General features: G+C 66.5%; 2 protein-coding genes across 24 annotated transcripts in view; both read right to left on the bottom strand.

Moving 5' to 3' along the window:
* Positions 1–716: 716 nt before the first annotated feature.
* On the bottom strand, positions 717–13,791 carry LDLR (low density lipoprotein receptor). Of its 2 annotated transcripts, none has more exon segments than NM_001278865.1 (18): positions 717–1,286; positions 1,965–2,122; positions 2,318–2,395; positions 3,565–3,705; positions 4,318–4,470; positions 4,555–4,696; positions 5,145–5,284; positions 5,475–5,593; positions 5,682–5,909; positions 6,010–6,181; positions 6,448–6,573; positions 6,777–6,896; positions 7,137–7,259; positions 7,965–8,087; positions 8,564–8,944; positions 9,038–9,160; positions 9,403–9,525; positions 13,647–13,791. In NM_001278865.1, coding segments are annotated over 18 exon segments (2,544 nt in total). In that variant the 5' UTR covers positions 13,705–13,791; the 3' UTR covers positions 717–1,250.
* Positions 13,792–23,157: 9,366 nt separating this feature from the next.
* Positions 23,158–27,485, bottom strand: part of SMARCA4 (SWI/SNF related BAF chromatin remodeling complex subunit ATPase 4) — a 90,832-nt gene continuing 86,504 nt past the window's right edge. For 16 of the 22 annotated variants that reach the window (XM_089316452.1, XM_089316451.1, XM_070059118.2 and 13 more), the window contains 5 exons: positions 24,557–24,665; positions 24,364–24,465; positions 24,143–24,275; positions 23,903–24,045; positions 23,158–23,428 (listed from right to left, as the gene is read on the bottom strand). In XM_089316452.1, the coding sequence (XP_089172578.1) occupies positions 23,396–23,428; positions 23,903–24,045; positions 24,143–24,275; positions 24,364–24,465; positions 24,557–24,665 (520 nt within the window). In that variant the 3' untranslated portion in view covers positions 23,158–23,395. The remainder of the gene's footprint in view (positions 23,429–23,902; positions 24,046–24,142; positions 24,276–24,363; positions 24,466–24,556; positions 24,666–27,485) is intronic. The other 6 variants (XM_070059120.2, XM_089316445.1, XM_070059126.2 and 3 more) reach the window with 1 other exon arrangement.

Here is a 27,485-nt window from a genome sequence, read left to right as displayed (position 1 = left end):
CCACCCCATAGGGGCGCGGGTTCAAGTCCCAGCTGCTCACTTCCGATCCAGCTCTCTGCTGTGGCCTGGGAAAGCAGGAGGAGATGGCCCAAGTGCTTGGGCCCCTGCACCTGCGTGGGAGACCCGGATGGAGCCCCTGGCTCCTGGCCCAGCCCTGGTCTCCCCCTCTCTGACTCTGATTTTCAAATAAATAAAAAAATAAATCTTTTTTTTTAAAAAGAATGTATAATTTGAAAATAAGAAAAAAAAAGAGAGACAGACAGACCTTGGTTCACTCCCCAAACTCCCACAATAGGGCTGGGCCAGGTTCCAGCCAGGAGCAGGGCGTGGAACTTCATCCGGGTCTCCCACGCACTGGGCCGTCCACGGCTCTCCCAGGCGCACTAGCAGGGAGCTGGACCGGAAGCAGAGCCGGGACTCCAGGCTCTCTGAAGGACGCCGGGGTTGGAGGCAGCAGCCTGGCCCGCTGTCCACCCGTGGGCAGCCAGGGGACCTGCATTCCTGGTGGACCGTCTGGCCATGTCGGATGGATGAGCAGAGCAGGGGACGGGCAAAGCCCAAGTCACAGACCCAAGCAAGAAGCCCCTGGCCAGGGCTGTGGGCCCCGCAGCCCGCCTGGTCCCGGCCAGGGCCCTCTCCCTGGGCCTGGGGCGGGGGGCGGTCTGTGTAGCCTCAGCTGACCCAGCCGGTGAGCAAGCAGCCGCTTCAGCCACATAACTCGTTAAAGAAGTTTAATCAACCACAGGGACCCCTTCAGGCTATAAAAACTCTCTATACAGTGGTTCAAAGGCGGCACGGAGCCCTCCCCCACCCCCCCACGGGCGGCCCCGCGCCGCTGCACACAGCAGCCAGCGTTAGCAAAAATAAATAATTTCTATACATGTGCTCAGCGTCTCCAGAAACGCACAAAGTGCAAATGTCGTCACAGACTCGCGCGGCTTGCGAGGTGCAAAGCTAAAACGCCATGCACGCCCGGGCCGCGCTCCGCCCAGCCCCCGCCCCACGCTGCCGGGGACCAGGGACCTGGCGTGGGCGGGCGCAGGCACTTCTCGGACAGTTAAGGGCAACCGGCGAGGTAAACACGGAGCTCCTGAGATGAGCGCGGGCGCAGTGCAGGGAGGCCCGGGCCCCCCTCTGTCCAGAGAGCAGCCGGCCCCATCCCGGGCGAATAAATATATAAAACACGGCCCGGGCAGGCGGCGGCGGCGGCGGCTCAGGCCCGCGGGTGGCGGCGAGATCCAGGCGGCGGCTCAGGCCACGTCGTCCTCCAGGCTGACCATCTGTCTCTGTGGGCAGGGGCAGCCACCGGGACAGGGCATCAGCTGGGCGGTGGGGCCCTGAGTGCCCGGCCCCGCGCTCCCCGAGGGGTAGGTGTAGACACCTGCGTTCCCCAGGGGCAGGTGTAGACGCCCCCCCCCACGCATGCTCCCCCAGGGGTAGGTGTAGACGCCGGGCACCTCCCCTGCACCCCCAGCCCCACATGCTCCCCCAGGGCTGGTGTTGCCGCCCCGTGTGTTCCCCGAGGGGCAGGGGCAGGTGTAGACGCCCCCCACCACGAGCGGGCTCCCCCAGGGCTGGTGTAGCCGCCCTGTGCGCTCACCAAGGGGCAGGTGTAGCCGCTCCCGGAGGAGTAGGTATAGACACCAGTGCTCCCCAGGGCTGGTGTAGCTGCCCGCGCTCACCGAGGGGCAGGTGTAGACGCCCCCCCCACGCGCGCTCCCCCAGGGGCAGGTGTAGACGCTCCCCCAGGGCTGGTGCAGCCGGCCGTGCTCCCCCAGGGCTGGTGTAGCCGCCCCGCGCATTCACCGAGAGGTAGGTGTAACCGCTCCCAGAGGGGTAGGTATAGACACCAGTGCTCCCCAGGGGCAGGTGTAGCCGCCCCCCCCACGCGCGCTCCCCCGGGGCAGGTGTAGCAGCCCCCCCACGCGCGCTCCCCCGGGGCTGGTGTAGCCGCCCGCGCTCACCGAGGGGTAGGTGTAGCCGTCCTGGCTCCTGCAGATGTGCACCTCGTCCTCCGTGGTCTTCTGGTAGACCGGGTTGTCGAAGTTGATGCTGTGGACGCTGCGGAGCCGCCAGTTCTTCCACAGGACCAGGGCGCCGAGGCAGAGCAGGCCCAGCAGCGCTGCGGGACGGCGGGAGGGAGGGGCGGTCAGGCGGGGTGAGAGAGGGGAAGGGCAAGCAGGCGGGGCCCTGGGGGGGGCGGGGCGGGGCAGGCAGGAGGGGCCCACGGGGGCGGGGGGAGGGGCGGTCCGGCGGGGCCCCCACAGGGAACCGGGCAACCGGGGCACGGGGGCGGCGATGCCACGCCGGCACTCACCGATGGGCAGGACGACGGACAGGGCCCCCACGCTCCTGGGCGTCCCCTCGCTGCCTCGGCCGTCGGCGTTGTGCAGGGCTGCGGGGGGGACAGGCGCTGGGATCTCAGGCAGGGCGGAGCTCGGGGCCCCGGGCTGTGGGAGGGGCCTGGCCCTTGGTGCCCGCAGAACCTCCCAGGAGACCAGAACGGGGCTCAGGGTCCCAGGCGCGGCACCCACACAACCCCCGTGGACTTGGCGTCTGACCAGAGTCCTTCGTTTATTTGAAAGACCGATGACGACAGCTCTTCCACCCACGGGCTCACCCCCAAATGTCCACCACAGCCGGGCTGAGCCCGCCGGGAGCCAGGAGCCCCATCCGGGTCCCCCACGCAGGTGCAGGGGCCGAGCACTTGGGCCATCCTCCTCTGCCCTCCCAGGCCACAGCAGGGAGCAGGGCTGGACGCTCCCGTGGGATGCTGGCGGGGTGGTGGCGGCCCATCCTGTCCATGGCACAGTGCATCACTGTCCCAGGAGACCTCGGAAAGCCCGTGGGAACTGGGATTGAAAGTTTGGAAGACTTCAAAGACAAAACCAAAACCCTTGGGCCAGCGCTGTGGCACAGGGGGTAAAGCTGCCACCTGTGGTACCAGCATCCCATATGGGCGCCGGTTCAAGTCCCGGCTGCTCCACTTCCGGTCCAGCTCTCTGCTGGGGCCCCTGCACCCATGTGGGAGACCCAGATGGAGCTCCTGGCTCCTGGCTTGGCCTGCCCATCCCTAACTGCTGCTGGCAGTGGGTGGAAGACCTTTCTCTCTGTCTCTCCCTCTCCCTCTCTACCTCTCCAATAAATAAAAATCTTTAATAAAAAAAAAGTTGAGGGCAGCAGTGGATCCTGGAAGGGTTTTCCCTGCCTGAGGCCCCGTCAGCTCCAAGAAGCCGGGGACCCAGGACGGGGTCGTCTGGGGCGTGGCTTTTCCAGAAGTTTCCGGGTCATCTTTTTTAAGGGTAAACAAAGGCTTCAGCTACCCTGTGGGGGACAGTAAGAGGTCCCGTGCTGCCTGTGCGGGGCGCGCCCTCTAGTGGACAAGTGGACGAAGCACAGGTGGATTCCCCACAAGCCAGACTGGGCGACCTCGGCCACAGTGCCACACAGGTGGCCGCTGGAGCCCCTAGCCCCTGGCACCCACCATGGTGGTCAGAGCTGACCTGCAAGGGAGCCCAGGCTGCACCCCGAAGGGGCCCTGCAGGGGAGCGGCCCAGGCCGTACCTTGCTGGGACGTGGTCGCCGTCTCCAAGGTGCTGAGCGTGGGCTCGGTCAGGGGCTCCTGTGTGGTACCGGCAGGGCTGCCCGTGAGCTGCGGCCGAGCGGCCGTCGACGCCCTCTGGGTGCTCAGGATCACGTCGGCCTCTGAAAGGGACAGGAGGACACTTCCCCAGTGCTGCAGGCCCCAGGCCGGCACCAGGAGGTCACGCGACAGACGCTGCGAAGGGGACACCTGCTAGTGCCTGCCCCGCGCGGCCGGCGCTGGGGGCAGGGAGGGCTGAGCTGGGGAGAACTCCCGGCATCCAACACCTCCAGCCCCGTCGCTGTCTGACCTTTGCCGCTGCCCTGAACTGCGGTACGGGGGGCCGGGGAGGAAGCAGCCGGGTCCAAGTCCCCGGCCAGGCACTCAGGAGTGCGCGTGGTGGCGCAGCGGGGGAAGCCGCTGCCTGGGCTGCCCACACCCCGGCTGCTCTGCTTCCGATCCCGCTCCCTGCTGTGGCCAAGTCCCTGGGCCCCTGCCCCCGCGTGGGAGACCCGGATGGAGCTCCTGGCTCCTGGCTTTGGATCGGCCCAGCTCTGGCCGTTGCGGCCACGTGGGGGGTGAACCAGCGGATGGGGGACCTCTCTCCCTGCCTCCGCCTCTCTCGTCCCTAAATCTTAGTTACAGGCATTCCTGGTAACAGCCTCGTGCTCCCACTACACACACAGGCTAAGCGGGGCCCAGCGGTGCGGACCGAGCGAGGCCCAGGCCCCGACCTGTGCGGCAGCTCCGCATGTCCGCGGCCAGCAGCGTGCCGTCGGGGCAGGCGCAGGTGAACTTGGGCGAGTGGCTATTGATCTGTGGGGCCGGCAGGCACAGGTATTGGCAGCCGCCGTTGGGGAGGGCCGTCTTCTCACACCAGTTCACCCCTGCGGAGGAAGAGCACATTCTAGAACATTCCAGGGCACCGGCGGGGGGGGCGCGGGGGGGTGGTACGGCCAACCCGTCCTCACCTCTGGGCTGCGTGAGGTTGTGGAACAGGACGATGTCCTCCGGGGACAGCAGGTTCTCGGCCACCAGGTGGACGTCGGAGCCGGTGAGGCGGTTGGCACTGAAGATGGCTTCGTTGATGACGTCCGTCCAGAACACTTTGTCCTACACGGGCGCGAGGGGAGTGCAATCCCGTGAGATGTGGCCCCAGGACACAGCTGCCACCTCCGGACATCCACACTGGCTGCCCGCCTGGGCTCCGGTTCAAGCCCTGCCCGGCCCCCTGCTGACGCGCCTGGGACAGCGGTGGACGGCGGCCCGAGTGCGTGGCCCCCGCCGACCCTGGGGGAGACCCAGATGGAGCTCCTGGCTCCTGGCTCTGGCCGGGCCCAGCCCTGGCTGTTGCGGGCACTTGGCAGGGCCCCCAGGGCGCGTCAGCAGGACAGGACGGGAGGCAGAGCGGCCGGGGCTGGAAGCGGGCACCCCGGTGGGGGACGCCTGCCCCGGGACCCACCCAGCGGGTCGCTGTGCACCGTCTCTCTGGAAGCTGCGTGCGCCCAGCAGCGCCCCCTGGTGGTTCTGCCTGGGGCTGACAACCCCGCACCGGACTCACCTCAAAGATGGCCAGAGAGAAGGGGTGCGCCAGCCGCTGCTCGTCCTCCAGCACCGTCTTCCGGTTGCCCCCGTTGACGTCGATGCTGGAGATGGAGTGCAGCTTGGAGTCCACCCAGTAGAGGCGGCCGCTGGAAAGATCTAGAACACACAGGCGCACACGCAGTCACCCAGGGCTGCCAGAGGCCAGAGGCGCGAGCGAGCCAAGCCTCCTGCGAGAGAAGAGGGACCGGCAGAGAAGTTGCCAGAAAAGCTCCGCCCACCCTGCCTAGAGGAGCCGCAGGGGCGGGGCCCGGAGCTGCCCGGCCTCTGCCTGCGCCCGCACACGCACCCAGGGTGATGCCATTGGGCCACTGGATGTCCTCGGTCACCAGGGAGTAGACGTCCACGCCGTTCAGGCCCCCTTTCTCGATCTTGGCGGGGACGCCCCAGTCGGTCCAGTACATGAAGCTGGGGGGGGCAGAAGAGGCGGTGCCCGTGAGGCCTGCTCTCTGCCCTGGCCGCAGCGCGAACCCCGGCACGCCCCGGCGCCGCCTACCCGTGCGCGGGGTCCACCACGATGGCCCTGGGCTTGGAGCCTTCCTGCCGGAACAGTGTCTTCCTCCTGAACCCCCTGGTGTCGGCCACGGACACGGTGCCCAGCACGGAGTCTGTCCAGTAGATGTGGCCGTGGATCCAGTCCACAGCCAGCCCATCGGGGGCCTGCAGGTCGCTGCTGATGACGGTGTCGTAGGCGGGGAAGCCGTGCGCCCCGTCGATCTGTGCGCTGGGGAAGCAGGCACGGGGCTCAGGCCCAGGCCCCGGGGCGTCCCCCCCCCCCCCGGCCCGGGGTGGCCAGGAGGCGGCGGGGCGGGGCGGGGCGTCACCTGTAGATCTTGCGCTGGGACAGGTCCGACCAGTAGATGCGGTTGCTGGCCACCTCCGCGTCCAGGGCCACCACGTTCTTGAGGTTGGCGATGAGGCTTGTGTACTCGCTACGGTCCAGGGTCATCTTGCGCACCTCGTGCCGGTTGGTGAAGAAGAGGTAGGCGATGGAGTCTGGGGGAGGGCGTGCAGAGGGTCAGGGAGGGCCCCGGCGGCCAGGCGCGCCCGAACCCCGGGGCACACGCCCCGCTGTATCAGCCTGGGCTGCGCGCCGAGCCCCAGAGCCAGGGGCTCACTCGCTGGCCCGCGGGGGCTGAGCCGACCTGGCCAGCCCGCAGCTTGCTTATGGCCCTGGCCCACAGGTTCTCCCAGCCCCGGCCTCCCCGCAGACCCCAGGGCTCACCCACGGCCACCCCGGCCTGCCCGAGCCCCGCGCTCACCCACGGCCTTGCAGGCCTGGCTGTGGGGGTCCAGCTGGAAGCCGGCCCGGCACTCGCACTTGTAGCTGCCCGCCAGGTTCACACACAGCTGGCTGCAGATGTCGGGGTCCTCACACTCATTGATATCTGTGTGCGCAGACAGAGGAAGAGGCTGGGGGAGGGGGGCTTCTGGGGCGGGGAGCTGGCAGGGACCCAGCCCAAACAGCCAAGGGCATCTGGCAACAGTGACCCTGGCTGTGCCCTTCCCCGCCCCTTGCAGCCACGGGGGCCGGTGCTCCGTGTGCCCCCCACAACGCAAACAGCCGGGCAAGCTGGAGACTGGAAGTCACCTTCGCAGCGTCGCTGGTCCACCAGCCGGTAGCCTTTGGGACAATGACACTCGTGGCCGATTCTGAGGTCGAAGCAGGTGTGGGAGCAGCCTCCGTTGCCCCGCATGCACTCATTGGTCGCTGCACCGGGAGGGGGGGACACATAGCGGTCACTCCCTCCTGCCCCTCTGTGGTGCGGCGCGGCGGGCGGAGCCACTGCGTGGGATACCCACACCCCCCAGCACAGCGGCGGTTCCAGGCCCGCGGCTCTGCTACCGGTCCCAGGAGGCTGCACCCCCGTGCTCTGGCTTTGCGTGGGGTGGGAGTAGGGGGCTGGTGTCTCCGTCCCGCCCCAGGCCCCGCCCGTGCTCTAGGGCTCACCGCACTCTTTGATGGGCTCGTCTGACCAATCCTGGCAGTCCCTGGCGGAGTTGCACACTTTGTCCAGGGAGATGCACTCCCCGCTGTGGCACTTGAACTTGTCGGGCCCCTCGCACAGTGTCACTGCGGGAGACAGCGGGCAGGAGGGTGAGTGCTCCATTCACGCCAGGACGTACACCGGCACGTTCGCTGATAAAACGCAGTAATTATGGCCGGCGCCGCAGCTCACTAGGCTAATCCTCCGCCTTGCGGCGCCGGCACACCGGGTTCTAGTCCCGGTCGGGGCGCCGGATTCTGTCCCGGTTGCCCCTCTTCCAGGCCAGCCCTCTGCTGTGGCCCGGGAGTGCAGTGGAGGATGGCCCAGGTGCTTGGGCCCTGCACCCCATGGGAGACCAGGAAAAGCACCTGGCTCCTGGCTCCTGCCATCGGATTAGCGCGGTGCGCTGGCCACATCGCGCTGGCCGCGGCGGCCATTGGAGGGTGAACCAACGGCAAAGGAAGACCTTTCTCTCTGTCTCTCTCTCTCTCACTGTCCACTCTGCCTGTCAAAAAATAAAAAAATAAAAATAAAAAAAAATAAAAAAAAAACACGCAGTAATTAAGGAACCCACACCCATCACCCGGAGTGGGGCCAGCCAATCGTGGCCCGCTGCTGGTGGGTTTCAATAAAGTTTTATTGGCACATGGCTGTGCCTCGCTGTCAACTCTGCCTTCCAAATAAATAATTTCTTTTTTTTTTTTTTAAACAAAAACTTTCCAGCACCGCCTACCCTCCGCCCCCAGCCAGGTTTGCACCTGCAGCCCTGGTGGGGCCTGGGGCGCACTCACCGTTGACGCAGCCCACCTCGTCGCTCATGTCCCCGCAGTCCTGCTGCTGGTCACACTGCCGGCTGCCATGGATGCACGTCCCGTCCGAGCACTGGAACTCGTCCGGGCGGCACGTGGCCGCGGCTGGAGGCGACAAAGGGGTGGGTTAGCTCAGCTGGAGAGAGAGCGCCACAGCCCACCCCTGATCCTGGGGTCCGCTACCCACGGGCAGGGGCCCACGACAGCTAGGGCCGGGCCGGGCGCCTACACCCGGGATCCAGGGTGGTCCCAAAGCCCGTAGCACCAGCCAGGTTCAAGGCCGTCTTCCAGGCCAGCCCATCACCACCCAGTCCCACGCTGCCACGCGTTAAAAGTCAGAAAACTGTAAAACTGTTCCCCAGTGGCGTTCGCGAGGCTTCAAGCACCGAATGGCCACATGGGCCAGCGGCGCCCCCGGTGGACGGCACAGCCTGGGGACAGTCCCGCCACGGCAGGCCCTACTGGGTGGCGCTGGACTTGAACTTGAGCAGCCGGGCCCGGCGGCCGGGGTGGGGGTCGGGGGCCGGAGAGCGCCAGGGCGGCCTGTGGGGGCGCGACCCGCTTCCTGGGAGCCCCCTTACCGCAGTCGCGCTCGTCCGAGCCGTCCCTGCAGTCGGCGTCGCCGTCGCAGCGCCAGCTCGCGTGCACGCACTCGCCGCTGCCACAGTGGAACTCGTGGCGGGAGCAGGGCCCGCGGCCGGGCTGCGGGCTGGGGCGGGCGCCGCAGCGCGCCGGCCACTCGTCGGAGCCATCGTCGCAGTCCGGCTCGCCGTCGCAGGCCCACAGCGCGGGGACGCAGGAGGAGCTGTTGCACCGGAAGTGGGCGGGGCCGCAGGTGGACGGCGCGCACGAGGCCTCGTCCGAGCCGTCGGGGCAGTCCGGCTCCCCGTCGCAGGCGAACAGCCGGGAGATGCACGCGCCCTCGGCGCAGCGGAACTCGTCCTGGGAGCACGTCTTGGGCGCTGTGGGGGCGGGCGAGGGGTCAGTGCGGGGCGGGCCGGGGTCACGGTCCCCCGGCCCCCCGGCCCCCCACGCGGGCGGCCCCGGCCACTCACCGCAGCCCAGCTCGTCGGAGCCGTCCTCGCAGTCCTGCTGGCCGTCGCATTTCCAGTGCCCGGGGATGCAGCGGTTCAGGCGGCCGCCGCAGCTAAAGTCATCGGACTTGCAGGTGAGAGACACTGCGGGGCGGGGGGGGGGGGTGGACAGGACGCGGCTCAGCCCCCCAGGCAAGGGGGGACCCCAGAACCTCCCAGGAGGAGGGGCCCAGTCCCGCCAGGGGCCCAGTGGGTCCGACGCCCGCATCCCGCAGCAGAGAGCCCGGGTTCGAGCCCCGGCTGCTCCACTTCTGGTCCCGCTCCCTGCTGTGGCCTGGGAGAGCCGCGGAGGACCGGTCCCTGCGCCCACGCGTGGGAGGACTCACTGCAGGTCTGCTCCCACTCGTCCGAGCCGTCCTGACACTCGGAGCTGCCGTCACACACCCACTTGTAGGAGATACACTTCCCGTTCCGGCATTGGAACTCATTCCGGCCACACTTGTCCCCTGCTGCGGGAGAGACGATGGGGAGGGAGGGGTTCAGCACCACGCATGTGCCCTGGGCACACAGGGGCCGGCGCCGCCCCCAGAGGGGCGCTGGTTCGAGTCCTGGCTGCTGCACTTCCCACCCAGCTCCCTGCTGTGGCCTGGGAAAGCAGCGGAGGACAGCCCCAGTGCCTGGGTCCCTGCACCTGCGCGGGAGACCCGGATGGAGCTCCTGGCTTTTTCCCAGCCCAGCCCTGGCCGTTGTGGGCATTTGGGGAGGACCCTCGCCACTCTGCCTGTCGGATACATAAGTCTTGGAATGCTTATTCCTTTGGGACAGAGGAAGACACACCACCCCCCAACGCCCAATCTGCTGGTTCTCACGCCCCCCTAACAACCCGGGCTGGGCCAAGGCTAACGCCAGGGCTCAATCCAGGTCTCCCACGTGGGGGGCAGGGACCCCGACACCCCCGCGCCAACTTCCCGCCTCCCGCGGCTGCAGGTGCGGCCCTTAGAGGCTAAGAGGTTGTTAAGACGGCCGGGCGCGGGCCCCGGGAGTGGTCAGAACCTGCGCCACACAGCGGGGCCGCCCGCCCGAGGCCTGCAGCCCGCCACGGCCCTGACTCCGCACGTCGGCACACGGCCGGGTCCGAGTTCAGCCCTCGGTACTGTGAGTTCAGTAAGCTTTGGGGGTCCCCACCGAACACCTCAGAGCCCGCCGCAGAGGGGAGGCGCATGCGCACACCCAACATCGGGGTCTGGCTGGGGGAGCCGGCGCCGGCCGGTGTGTCCCCGTGGCGGCGGCTCTGGGTGGGTGGGGGTCCCGGAGGGGTGGTCTTTGAGAGGGAACGCGGGGCCGGAGGGCTTCTGCGGTTTGCTTCTGGGTGTCGGAGTTTGAGAACCCAGCCTCTACCTTCGGCTCTCACGCCGCGGCTTGGGGCGCAGTCCCCCGATGATGGATGACGTCAGGGAGAGGCCCAGGGTGCTCCGGGCCTGTCCCCGAGCCCTGGCCTTGGCCTTGAACCTGCGCTGAGCGCGCGGGGATCCTGTCTGAGAAGCACCCCTGCCTAGATCAGCCCCTGCGTTAGACTTGATTAGCCGCCTCTGGTTTACTTCCTTAACTGTCGCCACCTGCAGCTGTCCCACATGGCGCCTGATGGCCATTTGACGGATTTGCGCGTGCGTGGGCCAGGGAGCCCTGGGGGTGGCGTTTCTGGGAGAGGGGGCCGCTCCCGGGCCCATCTGTCCGACGATGGTTCGTTCTCCTGGCACCTGGCCGGAGGCTCGGCCCAGGTGTGGTCGGCGGGTGACATGGCCAGCCCCGGGATTCCGCCACTAACCGGAGCACTTGGCAGGTGGCTAAATCCACGGGCACCTCGGTTTGTAAAATGGAGAGCGTGGCGAACGTGGAAAGGAAATGGAGCCCCACCCACGACCTAGGTCTCACAGCCAGACAGGTGGGCGCTGGCCACGCCCGGGACGCCCGGGTCCGAGCCTGGCTAACTTCCGGCCAGTGCAGACCCTGGGAGGCCCGAGTGCCTGGGCCCCTGCCGCCCCCGTGGGAGCGGGGGGGCTGTTGGAAGCATTTGGGGGAGTGAACCAGCAATGGCAAAGCTCTCGCCGGCTGATGCTCGGAGTAAATCTGCCTTAATTAAGCAAGAACACAGGACGGAAGAGAAGCGGGTTTCGAAGTGGCCTGCGGACAGCCGCAGGGGCGGATGTGCTCCCCAGCTCCCACCTGGGGGCCCCGCCCCGCCCCCTCGGGGTGACTCACAGCTGCCCAGACCAGAGGAGGAAGCGGCTGGGGTTCCCGGGCTCCCCCCAGTAAACAGGGAAGTTCAAGCAAGGGGACATGGGCAGTAAATCCTGGGGCGGCCCCAGCCTTGGGGGGCCACGCACCCGCAGCTGACCCCACGGAGAAGCACACGTGTTACTGCCAAGAGGGGGTGAGAGAGCGAGAGTGAGAGAGAGAGAGAGAAAGGTCATTCTCTGGTTCACTCCCCAAGGTGCCCGCAACAGCCAGGGCTGGGCCAGACCAAAGCCAGGAGCCCAGAGCTCCATCCGGGTCTCCCCCGTGGGTGGCGGGGGCCCAGGCACCCGGATGTGAGAGGTGAGTGTCCCCGGGCAGTGTCCTAACGCCTGCGCCTGGGGAGAATTCTCAAGCATTGCCTTGGCAGTGATGGGGGGGAGGGCAGCCGCTCAGCTTGCGAACGGTGAGACACAGGGGTGGGGTGGGAGTGGGGGACGCCCCCTGCTGCTATGGGCTGCCCGCCTGTGGCTAGCCTTGATGTCCCGGGCGGCGTCCTACTGCGCTGTCGCGGCCTTTGAGGACCGGCAGGTGCTGTCAATATTTCTGGGAGCAGGTGTTTCGCTTGGGCCCTGCCACCCACGGGGAGACCCGGATGGAGGTTCCTTGGTTCGACCTGGCCCAGCTGGGGCAGGGGTGGGCATTTGGGGAGTGAACAGATAGTGGAAGATCTCTCTCCCTCTCCCCCTCCCCTTTGCAAGTTATTACAGTAAATAAACTCAAGAAAACTTGCGTAAGCACTGTGCCTCCTCCCTTTAAGAAAACAAAACCAACAAAATGAAAAAAAAAATGACCTCGGGGAAGCTGCGCCCTTGGGTCCCTGCGGCCATGTGTGAGTGCCCCCAACAAGGTCATCGAAACACAAGCGGAAGCCTCGCTTCTGCTTCCCCCCACCACACGCAAATGAGGTGGTGAGCGCTGTCCAAGTTCTCTCTCCCAGGCTGCCCAGGGGAAGCGAACCATTTCCTGGAATGTGGACCCCTCCTCGCTACAGAAAGGGGGATAGGGTGGGGGCGGCCCCCTCTCCCTGGCCCCCTCGGGTCCCCTGCTCCTGGGGGCGAGGGATGGCCATCATCTTGAGCTCATTGGATGATGGGAGGGTCCCAGAGGAAGGAAGCTGAGCCCCCCCCCCCCAGGATGGGCTCAAGTCCTCATCCCCCAAAGGAAGAAGTGGAGCAGGCAGTGGAAGACAAGTGACTGCGGGGTCCCTGCAGCCATCTGACGGACCCCAGTGCGGTCCCCAGTGGCTCCAAGCCCGGCGTCCGAGCTGGCCTCTAAGTAGCGAAAGGGACCATTGCGCCTCTGTCTGTCCACCTAGGGCTGGCCGCTCATGGAAGTCCGCAAAAATAAGCAGCAACCGAGGCGCGTTCCTAACACCAGCGATGGCCAGGGAGCGGCCCAAGCCGGGCCGAGCCTCTGAAGGGCAAGGCCACCGCGGGGAGCTGGGCCCGGTCCCCGCCTCGCCACGGCAGACCAAGGACGCGCGGGGCGGTTCCCGAGGCAACCGTGCAGCCTCCCAGGGCCGGGGCGACCTTGGCTTGGGGCGCGGCCCCGTGCTCGCGGGGCCGTTCGCCCACGCTTGCGAAAGCGGCCCTGGGAGCCCAGGCCCCGGCGCCTCCTTTGTGACAGGAGCCCTGGCCGGACAAGAGGCCGCCCCGGATTAGGCGCGGCCCGGCTTCCCGCACGCCCCGCCTCCCTCGCGCGCGGGCCCCGCCTCCCTCGCGCCTCTGCTTCCGTATTGGTCGAGGGGAGTGGCTCGAGGCTCGCCTGTTCGGACGGCGGCCAATGGGATCCTGGGGGCGGGGCCGAGGGGCGGGGCGGGAGGCGGTGGCCTTGGGCACGGTTGCACGCGAGGGGCGCCCAGCCCCTGGGAGGTGTCGGTGTCCCCCGAGCGCACAAAGCCGCAGTGGCGCACAAAGCCGCAGTGGCCACCGTGGTAGCCCCTGCTTTTTGGGGGGAGGCCCCAGAGAAAGCCCGCGGGGACCTCCAAGCTGTGCATCGGGCCCTCGAGTCGCTTTTACTCCCATGATGACTGATGGCGGGGTTGGGGGGGAGTGGAGGTCCCCGCATCCCGCCCCAAGGGAGACCTGGAAGCCCGCACCCCGCGGGGTCCGGGAGGGCGAGCTGTCCCTGTTTGCTGTCAAGTCCGCAGACTCCGCCAAACCCTCGCGCCCTTGGCCGCGCGCTCTGCAGCCCGTGGGGAAGGGCCTCCGGCCACCGTCCCCCGAGTGGTCCCCACCCACCCACAGATAACTCAGCCCTCATCCCTCGCTGTCCGCGCCCCCATGAGTGACCAGGGCGGCTCCGGTGGGCCGGCAGAGCCCGGAGCAAGCCTTACCTGCAGCCCCGGCAGCGGCGGCCAGGAGCAGGCCGAGGACCCAGCGCGCCGTCCTCATCGTGGGAGCCTCCGCCGTCAGTGCCGCTCCGGGACCCGCAGCCCAGCCGTAGCGTGCGTGCGGGCGGTCGGGCTTCGAGGAGTGCACGCGGGGCCGGAGGCATTGCCAGCCTTTCTAGGCGAGCCGGCTAGGGGCGGGGCTCGCGGTGGGGTGATGTTCAAAAACCTTCACCTCACTGCCCGGGGAGGAGCTTGGCAGTTTAACCCCTGCCGGCCCGGGGTCCAGCCCTGGAATTTGGATCCATTCCCAGCCCCAGTGAAACTCGCCCGGAATCCACCCCCCCCCCCCCCCCCAGAATGGACAGCTTTCCCCTAAGGGACTCCTATTTGACTTCCTAAGATCTGTGTGTAGTTATTTTCCCCCTGCAGGCTTACTTGGATACAGTTTTTAAATCATTCTAAACCACCTTCAAAACAGTGGCGGGAGAGAGAATTGTGCACAGCCCCCCCCCCCGTCCCGCCCCCAGATTATTTTGTTTTGTGCGACTCCAAGCAAAAACATTTCCGAAATCGATTCAGCCACTCCCCGAAGTCCGACCAGACTGACCCCGCGAGGTCGGGAGCCCACAGAGGCTCGGCCAAGCCAAGTCAAAACAAAACAGGGCTCCAGCAGGTGGCCGGGCGGTCGGGAGCCCCAGAACCCATCCCCAGCCAGGAGCGGCTTTAGGGGGCCCACGGGGTGGCCAGGGGCTGCCGTGTCAAAAAGACACGAGTGAGAAAGGCGCCTGGGGGGGGTCCCCAGGAGTGGGCTGAAGCCCCCTGGGAGTTTGCAACCCCCCCCCAGGGGCAGGGCAGGGGAGGAGTCCCCTGGGACCCTGGGAAGGGGGCGGCCCCTGACCTGCAGGAGGCTAATTGTCCATGGGGGGGCGGGTACCAGGACCACCCAGGATGGGGAAGGTTCCCCAGCCTTGTCACTCAGGTGAGCTCCCGCCAGCTCCAGGGCCAGGACCCACCGAGGCGATAGCAAGCGCCCGGCAAGGTTTGGTGTTCTTGTTCCTTTTAAAGATTGATTTAAGAGGTAGAGGGGAGAGACACAGGTCTTCCGTGCTCTGGTTCACTCCCCAGATGGACGCAATGGCCGGGGTGGGGCCAGGTCGAAGCCAGGAGCCTGGAGACCCGGATGGAGCTCCATCCGGGCCTCCCGGGTGGGTGGCGGGGGGGGGGGGGGGGGCAGGCACTTGGGCAGTCACTGCCGCCTCCCAGACGCATCAGCAGGGGCTAGAGAAGGGCAGCTGGGACTGCAACAGTCCAGGGCACGAGCCTCAGGCTGGAACTGGAGTCAGAGCCGGGACTCGAACCCAGGCCCTCTGGGAGGGGATACGGGCGTCGCAAGCCGCACCAGAGGCGCCGTGCCAGGTGTGCGCCCTCCACTGCTCGCCTCCCCCGCCCACCTGGCAACAGGGAGGGACCTGGCCTAGACTGTCCCCAGAGCTGGAGGCAGGGCAGGCGGCGACAAGGCCACAGTCAAAGCGGCTCTTGTCCCTACACCTGGGCAGGCGTGGCCACCAGGAGGGCAAGTCGCCAACTTCCTGGACCTGGGTGTGTGTGTGGGAGGGGGGGCGTGGAGGGAGAGAGAAGGAGAGAGGTTGGTCTCTTGGTCTCCCATCTGCTGGTTCACTCCCCACCTGGCCTCAACAGCCGGAGCTGGGCCAAGCCAAAACCAGGAGCCAGGAGCTCCATCCGGGTCTCCCACACAGGTGCAGGGACTCAAGCACGTGGGTCATCCTCCATTGCTTTCCCAGGCCACAGCAGGGAGCTGGATGGGAAGTGGAGCAGCCGAACTGGTGTCCGTGGGATGCCGGCTTCACCTGCCACAGCGCCGGCCCCGCCTCCACCTCTGATCCAGCTCCCAGCTAAGGCCAGGGAAGCAGCAGAGGACAGTCTCCCCGCCCCCCACGCGGGAGCCCCCCAAGGAGCTCCCGGCTCCTGGCTTCCGCCCGGCCCAGCCCTGGCCATTGTGGCCATCTGGGGAGAGAACCAACAGCGGATGGATTTTTCTGAATGTCTCCCTCTTCCCTCAGGAACTCTGCCTTTCAAAGAAATGTCTTTAAAGAGTGTTTATTTTCCTTTGGTGCCACATGTTGAAACCCGTGCATAGGTTTTGTTTTTTTTTTTAAACATTTATTTATTTATTTGAAAGAGTTACAGAGAGAGAGTTCCCATCCCCGTGGCGTGCCCTTTGTCCTGGCCCGGGGGCGGTTCTGAGGATTCGCTGTCACCACTCCCAGCCGCGCAGTCCTGGGGGGCTCCCTGGAAGCGTCCTGAACACCGCATCCGGCTTCGCCGGGGGCTTCCCTCCCGCCTGACCATCACGGCTTTTTTTTCCTCCTTTTTCTTTTTTAACTTTTATTTTTTTTTATTTTTTTATTTTTTATTTTTTTTTTTTATTTTTGACAGGCAGAGTGGACAGTGAGAGAGAGAGACATAGAGAGAAAGGTCTTCCTTTGCCGTTGGTTCACCCTCCAATGGCCGCCACGGCCGGCGCACCGCGCTGATCCGATGGCAGGAGCCAAGATCCAGGTGCTTTTCCTGGTCTCCCATGGGGTGCAGGGCCCAAGCACCTGGGCCATCCTCCACTGCACTCCCTGGCCATAGCAGAGAGCTGGCCTGGAAGAGGGGCAACCGGGACAGAATCCGGCGCCCCGACCGGGACTAGAACCCGGTGTGCCGGCGCCGCAAGGTGGAGGATTAGCCTATTGAGCCACGGCGCCGGCCCTTAACTTTTTAATTTATTTATTTCAAAGAGTTACACAGAGAGAGGAGAGACAGAGAGAAAGCGTTAGAGAATTAGAGAGAGAAAGAGAGAGAGGTCTTCCATCCTCTGGCTCACTCCCCAGATGGCCGCAACGGCCGGAGCTGCGCCGATCCGAAGCCAGGAGCCAGGAGCTCCATCCGGGTCTCCCACGCAGGTGCAGGGCCCCAAGCATGTGGGCCATCCTCCACTGCTTTCCCAGGCCACAGCAGAGAGCTGGATGGGAAGTGGAGCAGGCGGGACTGCGCCCACGTGGAATGCTGGTGCTGCAGGCCGGGGGCCCTCTGAAGTCTTTATTTGAATAATGCACCTGGTGGGCGCCTCCCTCCTCCTCCTCCTCCCCCTCCTCCCCCTCCTCCCCCCTCCCCCTCCTCCTCCTCCTCCTCCTCCTCCTCCTCCTCCTCCTCGCCGGCAGCTGCCTCCCTGCCTCACCAGGCACGCTCACCCCAGAACCGGTCTGGCCCCCAGGAGCTTGGCTTTGGACAGAGGCCAGTGCGGCAGCTGGGGCCCGGCCTTTGGCCCTGGCGTCAGCGGCGGCGGGCAGGGAGATGCAGGGCTGCCAGGCCCTCCGCGGGAGGGCGGGTGAGGACACGCCCTGACCCAGGGCGGCCGGCGGCCGGGTGCGGGCAGCCCTCCTGGCTTGGATCTCCTGCACTGGCTGTGGTACAGCCTGCGAGGGGTTCATTAAGCGAAAGAGAAATGGGGCGGGGAGCGGGGGGACAGGCGTTAAGACGCCCAAGTCCAACATCAGAGAGCCCAAGTTTGCCGCCCGGCGCTGGCTCCCGACCCCAGCCTCTGGCCAACGCAGGCTCTGGGAGGCAGTGGGTCAAGTCCTTGGGTCCCTGCTACCCATGCGGAGACCCCGATGGAGCTCCCGGCTCCTGGCTTCAGCCCCCGCCACCCCCTGGCCACTGTGGGTACTGCAGGAAGCAGGGGTGGGCGTTCTCTCTCTACCAGTCAATGAATACATTTGTTAGAAAAAGTTCCTGGAAAGATGGAATTATTTTTTAAAGATTTACTTATTTGTAAGTCAGAGTTAGAGAGAGAGAGAGAGAGAGAGAGAGGTCGGTCTTCCATCCGCTGGTTCACTCCCCAAATGGCCGCAATGGCTGGAGCTGCACTGATCCGAAGCCAGGAGCCAGAAGCTCCATCCGGGTCTCCCATGCAGGTGCAGGGGCCCAAGGACTTGTGCCATCTTCTACTGCTTTCCCAGGCTACAGCCGAGAGCTGGATGGGAAGTGGAGCAGCCGGGACTCGAACCGGCGTCCCTGTAGGATGTCGGCCCTGCAGGCGGTGGCTTTACCTGCTTCACCACAGTGCCGGCCACAGTGCCGGCCCCCTTCCTTTTATTTTTTTTTTTAATATATGTAATTGTACATATGATAATACTTGACAAAGTGAAAATTAATGAAGGGGCTGATGCCATGGCATAGTGGGTAAAACCACCACCTTCAATGTTGCCATCCCATATGCGGAAATAATAAATTTAAAGAAAAAAACTTTGGGGAAATAAAAATTAGATGGGATCATAAAAAGACAAAGACTGGGGCCGGTGCTGTGGCTCACTTGGCTAATCCTCTGCCTGCGGCACCGGCATCCCATAAGGGCACCAGTTCTAGTTCTGGCTGCTCCTCTTCCAGTCCAGCTCCCTGCTGGTGGCCCGGGAGGGCAGTGGAGGATGGCCCAGGTGCTTGGGCCCTGCACCCACGTGGGGGACCCGGATGGAGCTCCTGGCTTCAACTTGGTTTAGCCCTGGGCAGGGAACCAGCAGATGGAAGACACCCCCACCCTCCAATGCTTTCAATAAATGAATGGATCTTTAAAGAGACAGCGGGCTGGGTCATGGCACTGACTGCTGAACTCTCGGGGCCGCGTATTTGGCTACAACGAGAATGCGAGAAGGGAGGGTGTGGAAAAGTCGAGCCTGGGAGCCCCTCCCAGCCACCTGGTCGGCCTCGGCTCTTGCCGCTTGCCTGCGTCAGCAGTGACGAGGGCGCGAGCCCCAGGACCTCGGGGTCAGTGCCAAGGGCATCAGGGCCTTCCTCTCGCTGTCCAGCCGACCTCCCCCGGCTGCCAGGAACCCACAGGAATCCAAGGAGAAAGGCCCGTCAGAGGCCCCTGTGGGCGCCAGCCCTCTGCCGCTGCCCCCACACACAGCCCTGGCCTTGGCCTTGGTCTTGGCGGGGCTGTCCCGGCCACCTGCACGCATGCACTGGAGGTTTTCATTTTCTTGATTTAAAATCAAGATTAATGTTTGTTTATTTGAAAGGCAGAGTTAGAAAGAGAGAGAGAGAGAGAGAGGTCTTGTGTCTGCTGGTTCACTCCCCAAGTGGCCACAGCAGCCAGGGCTGGGCCAGACCAGAGTCAGGAGCCAAGAGCTTCTTCCGGGTGTCGCCCATGAGTGGCAGGGGCCGGAGCAGTTGGGCCGTCTTCTGCTGCTTTCCCAGGCGCACCAGCAGGGAGCTGGATCGGAAGCGGAGCCGCCGAGGTCGGTAGGGGGCGCCAGTGCCGCATGAGGCGGCTTCACCCACTGTGCCCCTGCCCTTTGAAACATTTATGCATTTGAAAGACAAGAGAGCGATCTCCCATCTGTGGGTGGGTTCACTCCCCAGATGCCCACAACAGCTGGAGCAGGGCCAGGCAGGGTGAAGCCAGGAGCCTGGTGCCCGGCCCGGGTCTCCCCGAAGGCGGTGGCAGGGGCCCGGGTGTGGCCTTCCCAGGGTGTGTGGGAGCAGAGCTGGGACTGGCCCGGTCTGCAGCAGCAGGGCTCCCGACTGGCTTCCCCGCCAGGCCAGGCCAGGCCCCGGGGGTCCGGGCCCTGGGGCGCAGGCGCACACCTGACTCCAGGCGCGCTGTCTGAGGAGTGGCCGCCAGGTCATGTGAGAATTCTCTGCTTCGTGTTTTTGAAGACCTGCACTATCTCCTGTTCTTGTTTTTTTTTTTTTTTTTTTTTTTTTTAATTACTTTATTTGAAAGCGTTAGAGAGGTAGAGAGACAGAGAGGTCTTCCATCTGCTGGTTCACTCCCCAAATGGCCGCAATGGCTGGAGCTGGGCAGACCCGAAGCCAGGAGCCAGGAGCTCCATCCGGGTCTCCCACGCGGGTGCAGGGGCCCTGGGACTTGGGCTGTCCTCCACTGCTTTCCCAGGCCACAGCAGGGAGCTGGACTGGAGTGGAGCCCCCGGGGCTGGAAGCCTCACAGGTGTGTTGGCTGCGCCCCGGCAGGCCCTGGTCTTGTTTGTGGAATCCTGGGCTTCGTGGCCTTCTTTCCTGGAGCTGGCCCTCGGCCTGTGGTCTAGACGTCAAGGCAGCTGTGTCCCATGCCCAGCTCCCTGCCTACATGCACCTGGGAGGCAGCAGGTGGTGGCTGGGTCGCTGGGCCCCTGGCACCCACCTGGGGGACCCAGCTGGAGCTCCCGGCTCGCTGCGCAGCCCTGGCCCTGGTGGCCCCTGGGGGATGGGCCATGGGTGGGAACACTGGCTCTCAAATAAATCTAGAATGTTCCCGGGCACCCTGATCACTTCTCAGCAATGAATCCTCGCAGGAGCCGTGCCGTGGGCCCCTGCGCTGGCTGAGGGCCCCACTCCAGGCGTGGCAAGGCGGCCTGCGTTTCTGGGGCCCCTGGGAGGCCAGGCGCCGCGTCCCAGCACCCAGGTCCTCTTCCTGTCACCTGCAGGCTGGGCCTCCCACTCCTGGGACCCCTCCTAGCCCCCAACCCGGGACTGGGACCAGGCCTCCCACCCTCTCTCCCTTCTGGCCAATCGCAAGGGACTGGCCACATGACCCAGGACTGGTCCATTAGACTGGGCCACACCCAGCCTTTGTGATTGGTCCAGGGGTGGGCATGTGACTCAAGCCAGCCAATGAAATTGCACGCTCTGCGTTTTGGGTAACGTAGTCCCAGGATGAAGTTGTCCAGGGGGCTGTGAGCGGGTGCGTGGGAGCCCCCTGTGACCTCGCAGCACGCGGGTACAGCCCTGGGAGGCAGGGCCCGGGTCTCCTCCGCCTTGGCTTCCCCAGGGCTCAGTGACCCGCAGGTGAACGAGTGAATGAGTGAATGAATGAATGGCTTATGCAGCCCTTCCTTGAGTGAACCAAATAAACCTGAAAGTCGATAAAAATGCCAAAGCCAGGGCGGCAGGGGAGGCTCCGAGGCGCCGCCTCCCTGGGCGGCCGCCGCGCTCGGCTTCTGCAGCACTTGTAGGTCCCTAGATGTCTCGGGGGTGGAACCCACACATGAAACTCATCTGTGAGGGCGCAGCGGGTCAGGCCGGCGCCTGGGCCACCGACATCGTGGAGCAGCAGCCGCTCCCGATGCAGCTCCCTGCTGTGGCCCGGGAGGGCAGTGGAGGATGCCCAAGTCCTTGGGCCCGGCACCCGCGTGGGAGACCCGGATGGAGCTCCTGATTGGCGCAGCTCCGGCTGTTGCGGCCAATTGGGGCATGAACCAGCGCATGGAAGTCTCTATGTCACTCTTTCAAATAAATAATCTTGAAAATTTTTTGACAGACAGAGCCAGCTCTCCCAGCTGCTGGTCACTCCCCAAATGGCTGGAGCAGCCTGGGCTGGACCTGGCACAGCCGGGAGCCGGGAGCTCCACCCAGGCCTCCTCTGTGTGACAGGAGCCCTAGCAGTCCTCCGCTGTCTCCAGACCATAGCAGGGAGCTGGGTTGGAAGTGGAACAGCCAGGACTCGAACCAGCGACCCTATGGGATGCCGGTATGCAGGCGCAGGCCCCAGCAAACCTTTTGAGGGAGACCCGCGGTTGCCTCCAGGCTCAGCTTGTGGGGGCGGGGGCAGGGTGGAGCACGTGCCGTGGCCGGGCTTGTGGCTCCTTGAGCCGCAGTTTCCTGTGGGGTGTGGGAAGGCTGAGGTCCCTGCCCCGCCCTCCCACCGTGGGTGTCAAGTGAGTGATGGGCCGAGCGGAGCTGCAGTGCCCAGGCGTGTGCGGGGCGGGGCTGGAGGCCGGGAGAGCCTGGGGGGGCCGGGGGTGACCGGTGACTTGTGCTGTGGGCCAGGGCCAGCTGTGGGGAGGACCCAGGGGTGCTCATCCTGTCGCTCTCGTGAGCTGGGCGGTGCCTTTCAGTGTGAATTCTCTGGACACTATTGGGGACATCAGAAGCCAGAAGCCAGCTCTTGCGGGGACAGGCACGGGTGCGGAGCGGGGAAGCGGCCCCTGGCCCCTCCCTGCCTGCTGGACCCTCTGCTGCAGTCGGGTGTGGTGTGCCTGGAGCACACGCTGCCGGAGCTCTCTCTAAACATCTGCCACGGGACGAGCTACAGAGCAGCGTCTGGACTCCCGTGCACGCCGAAGCCCCCTCCTCGCTGGCTGGGTCAGGGCAGCCAGGGCTTCTGCCCACCACGTGTTCTGAGGGGCTTGCCCCGGCACTGGGGTCTCACCGAAGCCCCCTCCTCGCTGGCTGGGCCAGGGCGGCCAGGGCTTCTGCCCACCACGTGTTCTGAGGGGCTTCTCCCCTACTTGGGTCTTGGCTCTCGTGGTTTCCACAGCCAGAACACCGCGGGAGGGGCTTGGCTGGGCGCTCCTGGCGTGGGGTGGGTGTGGTGGGTGCCTGAGGCCCTCCCCGCTGTCCCCCCCTCGCACCCGGCACCCCTGCACTGCGGGCTCCGTCTGGGGGCTCTGGGCCCTCAGAAACGGCTGTGATCTTGGGGGGCTGCCCCCCAAGATGGCGGCCTCGAGTGAAGCTGTGGGCCAGCGCCACTGTCACCTCCTCCGCACTGTGTTCCTGGCGCGCCCAGCCCCGCCCAAACTCAGCGCCTTGACTTGGGGAGAAGGTTCTAGAAGACCACGTGGGCTGAGTGATGGAGGACCCGGTTCCAGTCTAAGCCGCCCTGCTGAGGCCCCACTGCCCCCACACTCGGCTCGGCTCCGTCTCTGGGCCCCCTTGTGACGCCTGTGAGACGGGAATGAGCCCCCCGCCCAGGCCCCAGGCCCGAGGGCTGGGCATCGGCAGCAGGGCAGCGAGCCAGGGGAAGCAGGACCCGGCCGCCCAGCCGGCCCGGCGCCGGAGCAAAGGCCGGGAGAGCAGCCGGCGTCCACCCGAGAGCCCAGCTGCTGCTCCGGGCCCTGGGGTTAAGGTCAGTGCCTGAGGCCCGATCTCTGCCCCTGCCCGCGTGTCCCCGCGTCCCCGTGGACGCCCGTCGGACCGGGCATCCGCCTTAGCGGTCACGTGGGAAGAAAGGTGACGCTGCCCTCAGGCCACCCAGCCTCCAAGGGGCAGGGCAAGGCTGAGGCCCCAACAGCCAATGGGGCAGGGAGGCCTGCGCCACGCCCGTCCCCGCAGTGGCGTGTGGCCAGTGGGTGAGGTGAGGCTGGGCTGGGCCCTCCTCCCGCCTTGTCTCCTTGCCAACAGCTGGGAAGTGCACTGGACACAAGGGGCCACAGCAGCCATGTTGGCCCATGAGGCACAGGGGGATGGAGGTGTGGTGTGTGGTGCTGCTTGCCGAACCGGCGGCACCGGCTCCAGGCCTGAGAGGGGACAGAGCTGGCCCAGCGCCGGCGCGGGCGCTGCACACGCCCGGAACCACGGGGCTGCCAGTCCCCGCTACGGCAGGGCAAACATGTCCTGAATGAAGGCCCGGCTCTGCGCACGGAGACCAGGGCCCGGCGCCGGGCGTGGGGCAGCCAGGGAGTCCCAGGCAGGGGCGGGCCCCCGAGGCCGGCGGGCGGACAGAGGCGGCGGCTGTGGTTGGTTTAATTTATTACCGTCTGACATCCAGTGACACCGACATGGCCCCCGGGCGGGCGAGAGTGACCTGTCCGTGAGTACAGTGCGAGGCGCGGGGCGGGCATGCATCCACGCCTGCGCAGGCGCCCCGCGGCGGCTCCGCGTGCACACGTCTACCAGGGCGGGGTCTACGTCTGCTGCTACCCGACTGCTAAGGGCTACTCCGGCTCGCTCGGCCGGCCTGGAATGTGGGCTCAGTCCTCCTCGCTGCCACTTCCCGAGCGGTCCTGCGGGAGAGCGCGGGGGAGGAGTCGTGTGGGCCGGGTCCCCGCTGTCCCCCACCCCGGACCCGGCACCCCTGCACTGCGGGCTCCGTCTGGGGGCTCTGGGCCCTCCTGTGGTGCCCCCACCCCTGCACTGGGGGCTCCGGGCCCTCCCTGTAGTACCCTCCACACCCCTGCACTGGGGCTCTGGGCCCTCCTGTGGTGTCCCCACCCCTGCACTGGGGGCTCCGTCTGGGGGCTCTGGGCCCTCCCTGTAGTACCCTCCACACCCCTGCACTGGGGGCTCTGGGCCCTCCTGTGGTGCCCCCACCCCTGCACTGGGGGCTCCGTCTGGGGGCTCCTGGGGGAAGCGGTGCGGACCCCGCCCCCGGCCTGGCAGCGCTCCCCGAGCAGCCGCAAACCCCCGCCCCCAGGCAGCCGCCCCGCACCCCCAGGGCCCAGAGGGCGCCCCGGCGGAGGGCAGGTGGCCCCGCTCACCTCCTCCTGCTCCTCCTCACTGTCGTCGTCGCTGACGACCGGCTTGGCCCGGGACCCGCGGCTGGGGCGCCGCCGCCCCCCCTTCAGCCGGTCCTGTGCCTTCTCCTTGCGGCCGAGCTTGATCTTCACCTTGACCGAGCGGGCTGCGGGCGGCCGGAAACGGCGCTGAGCATGGGCCCCCGCCCGCCCCACCCCGCCCGCGAGGCTGCGCGCAGGCCCCTCGGCTCCCCGGGGACTCACACTCGGACTCGGAGCCTTCCTCCTCGCCCTCCTCCTCCTCCTCGCTCTCCTCGCCCTCACTGTCGTCTTCCTTCTCGATTTTCTGCCGCACGCTCGTGAAGACGGACTGCAGGACGATGGAGTCCTCGTAGATCTGGGGGCGGAGGGGGCGTCAGGGGGCGCGGACGGGGCGGGGCTTCCTTGCAGCCCCCCCTCCCCGGGGAGCGGGGAGGCCGCCTCACCAGGGAGCCCTCGAGGTTGAAGGTCTGCGCGTTCTGGCAGAGCAACAGCACGTCCTTCTCCAGGTCGCCCAGGCTGCGGTACTTGTGGCTGCGGATGCGCTCCTGCGGGAGGGGCGGGGCCGGGCGGCTCAGCAAGGCCCCGCCCCGCCTGGTCCATGACCCCGCCCAGCCCCGCCCCCGCAGCCTGCGTTACCTTTATCTTCTTGAAGTCCACGGGCTTGCGGATGAGCTCGTAGTACTCGGGCAGCTCCTTCCGGGAGGGCAGCTGGATGAAGACCTCGCTGAGCTGCCGTCCACTGCTACTGCAAGGCAAGGACACGGCCGTCACTCCCGGGCCCCGCCGGCCCAGGGGTCCAGTAGACCCGGCTTCCTTCTGGGAGCTTCCCGGGAGGGAACCGCGCAGGGCTCCGCGCACGGCTGAGGCCGGGGGCCGGCGGCACCGGGAGCCTGTGACCCCGCTTCAGGAACCAGGCGCCGGCTGCGGCCGCCCTCGCCGGGGCCCCGGGGGCCTCGGTTCCCTCTGCCGTCTCAAGGGACAGGCGCTCCCACTCCTCACGGCTCCACACGCCCTGGCTGTGGCTCCCCCGGTCGGGCCCCGGAGACGGCGGCTGCACACACCAGCCAGGCCGTGTCACCTGCACCTGCTTCCCTGTCTCTTCTAGAAGGTTCCAGAGGACAGACCCGCTGCAGGCCTGCGTGCCCCCGTTCTCACAGCCATCCTGGAGAACGCTGCGAGGACACAAGGGCGTCAGCCTGGCCCCGGGGCGCCGACATCGCGTCAGGAAGCAGCGGTGCACCTGCCGGCCGTCTTGGCAGGACCCCAGGTGTTTCTGTAATTCCTGGAGACCTTGACCAAAGTCCTCCATGGGAGGGATCCTTGGCCTCCGCCACAGCGCCAGCGTCCTGCTGGGCCAGGTGCAACGTCACTCCCCTGTGCACGTGGGACCGCGCCAGCCCACCAGGCCTCTCCAGCTATGGCTTTGGTCCCTGTGGGGGCCACCAGGCACAGGCAGGAGCAGACATGGGCTGTGGGGGACTCGACGCTCCTCTACCTGGGGACACCCCACCCGCAGCGCCAGGAGCCCATCGCGCGCTGCCCAGGCACGGACCCGTAGTCGTGCCCTGGTGCCACAGCTCCGTCCCACGTGCCCTCACGGCTGTGTGGCCTGTCTTGTGCCTCCACTTCAGGCCGCCTCGGTGAACAGAGGCGCCCGCTGTGCTCTCAACAGCGTCCCGAGAAGCCCAGAGCAGGCCTGGCTCCAGACCCACGGCAGGAGCCCTCCCCCGGCGGCTGGCACACGCGTGTGTGGGTGTGCGGTAGAGAACACGCTCTCACAGGAAGTGAATGGAAACTTCCCCAGGAACCTCGACGCCACCGCCAGCAGCCGTCACCGGCGCCCTGCAGCCTCCACACGCCTGGGACACGCTACCGCAGCTGCCCCAGCCTAACACACCCGCCTCACACCACGGCCCAAGACACAGTTCCCTGTCGCTGGTTCATCCCCAAGTGCCACAGCGGCTGGGGCCGAAGCCAGGAACTCAAAATGGAGTTCCTCTTTGAGTGCTGGGGACCCAACGACCAAGAGCCATCCCACAGCCTCCCAGGGTGCACACGGGCAGGAAGCTGGAGTCTGAGCGGGGAGGGGAACCCTGGCTCACCACCGTGGGGGGGCCTCACCTCCAGGCCCCGTGTCCGCCCCCACAGGGCTCACTGTGGGGTTTCATGAAGGCAAACCAGGAAGTGAGCGTGACGCTGTCACCAAAGGTTTAGGAAACCCGGTGCTGGCGCCGGCCTCCCCTCCCCACTGCTGTGGGACGTGGGATTTTTTTTTTTTTTTTTTTTTTGACAGGCAGAGTGGACAGTGAGAGAGAGAGAGACAGAGAGAAAGGTCTTCCTTTTGCCGTTGGTTCACCCTCCACTGGCTGCCGCGGCCGGCACGCTGCGGCCAGCGCACTGCGCTGATCCGAAGGCAGGAGCCAGGTGCTTCTCCTGGTCTCCCATGGGGTGCAGGGCCCAAGCACTTGGGCCATCCTCCACTGTACTCCCTGGCCACAGCAGAGAGCTGGCCTGGAAGAGGGGCAACCGGGACAAATCCGGCGCCCCAACCGGGACTAGAACCCGGTGTGCCGGCGCCGCAAGGCGGAGGATTAGCCTAGTGAGCCGCAGCGCCGGCCGGGACGTGGGATTCTGAGCACAGGTCATGGCCGGGGTGTGGCAGTGGGGACAATGCCTGTCCACGATGGAGACCTGAGTATGTGACAAGGCCACGGCTGGTCTTCAGGGCCAGGGAGGGCCCAGGCTTCAGGTGGCACGGCTGGGGCGGGGGCCCAGCAGCCTGCAGACTGCTTCCTGGTGGGAATGGGTCAGGCCGGGCCCTGCTGTCACCACCACAGCTCTCTCCTTCCCCCTCTCTGGCGAGGTGCGTCTACTCCACGTGGGCCCACCGAGGATCCGTGCCGTGTTGGAGCACAGGGTGGACAAGCTTCCCCGCAGCGGTATGGCCATGTCCCCGGGGCGGTAACTGTACGCGGATCCTCCCTGGCTCTCCTGAGTCTTGCGGTGTGACTCCTGCTACCGCCTGACGCCGTCTGCCACCGCCAGGGACGTTTCTTTGCCGTCCCCTTGGCAGACAAATGCGTGGCCTCACCAGGGCGCTGGCCTCCCCCGGGGCCTGGAGGCAGAGCGCGAGGCGGGCAGTGAAGGCCACGCCCACGCTGTGCGGGGCCCACAGATGAGGGGCGCCACGGCAGGGACGGACGGAGTCCGTGTCACAGGGAGCGCAGCATCGGCCAGCCAGCCGCAGGGGGGCTCGGGCCCTCAGCCGCTGGACCAGGGCGGGCCCTTCCTGCTGCAGGCACAGCTCATGGCTGGGGCTCCAGGGGAGGTCCCGGGCCGGCTTCCAGGGCCTCCCGCCTGCCCCCTTCCCCGGGACCCGTCCCCTGGAGAGCGCTGCTGCTCACGTCTCAGCGGGGAGGCTGTGACGCCCCGCAAACATGCCTCTCCCCACGCAGGCTGCAGCCTGGGGCAGAGGCCCGCAGGCCCAGCTAACCCCGCTGGTTCTGAGGGGCAGCTCTGCCCCCTGGCTGCCAGCAGCCTGTTCCACACCCGGGCCCGGGCTGGG

Source organism: Oryctolagus cuniculus, chromosome 16 (assembly GCF_051225735.1).
Source record: "Oryctolagus cuniculus isolate XC-2025 breed Fujian yellow rabbit chromosome 16, ASM5122573v1, whole genome shotgun sequence".
Lineage (NCBI taxonomy): Eukaryota > Metazoa > Chordata > Mammalia > Lagomorpha > Leporidae > Oryctolagus > Oryctolagus cuniculus.
Note: the sequence above shows the minus strand (reverse complement) of the source record. Positions and strands in the feature narration are given on the sequence as shown.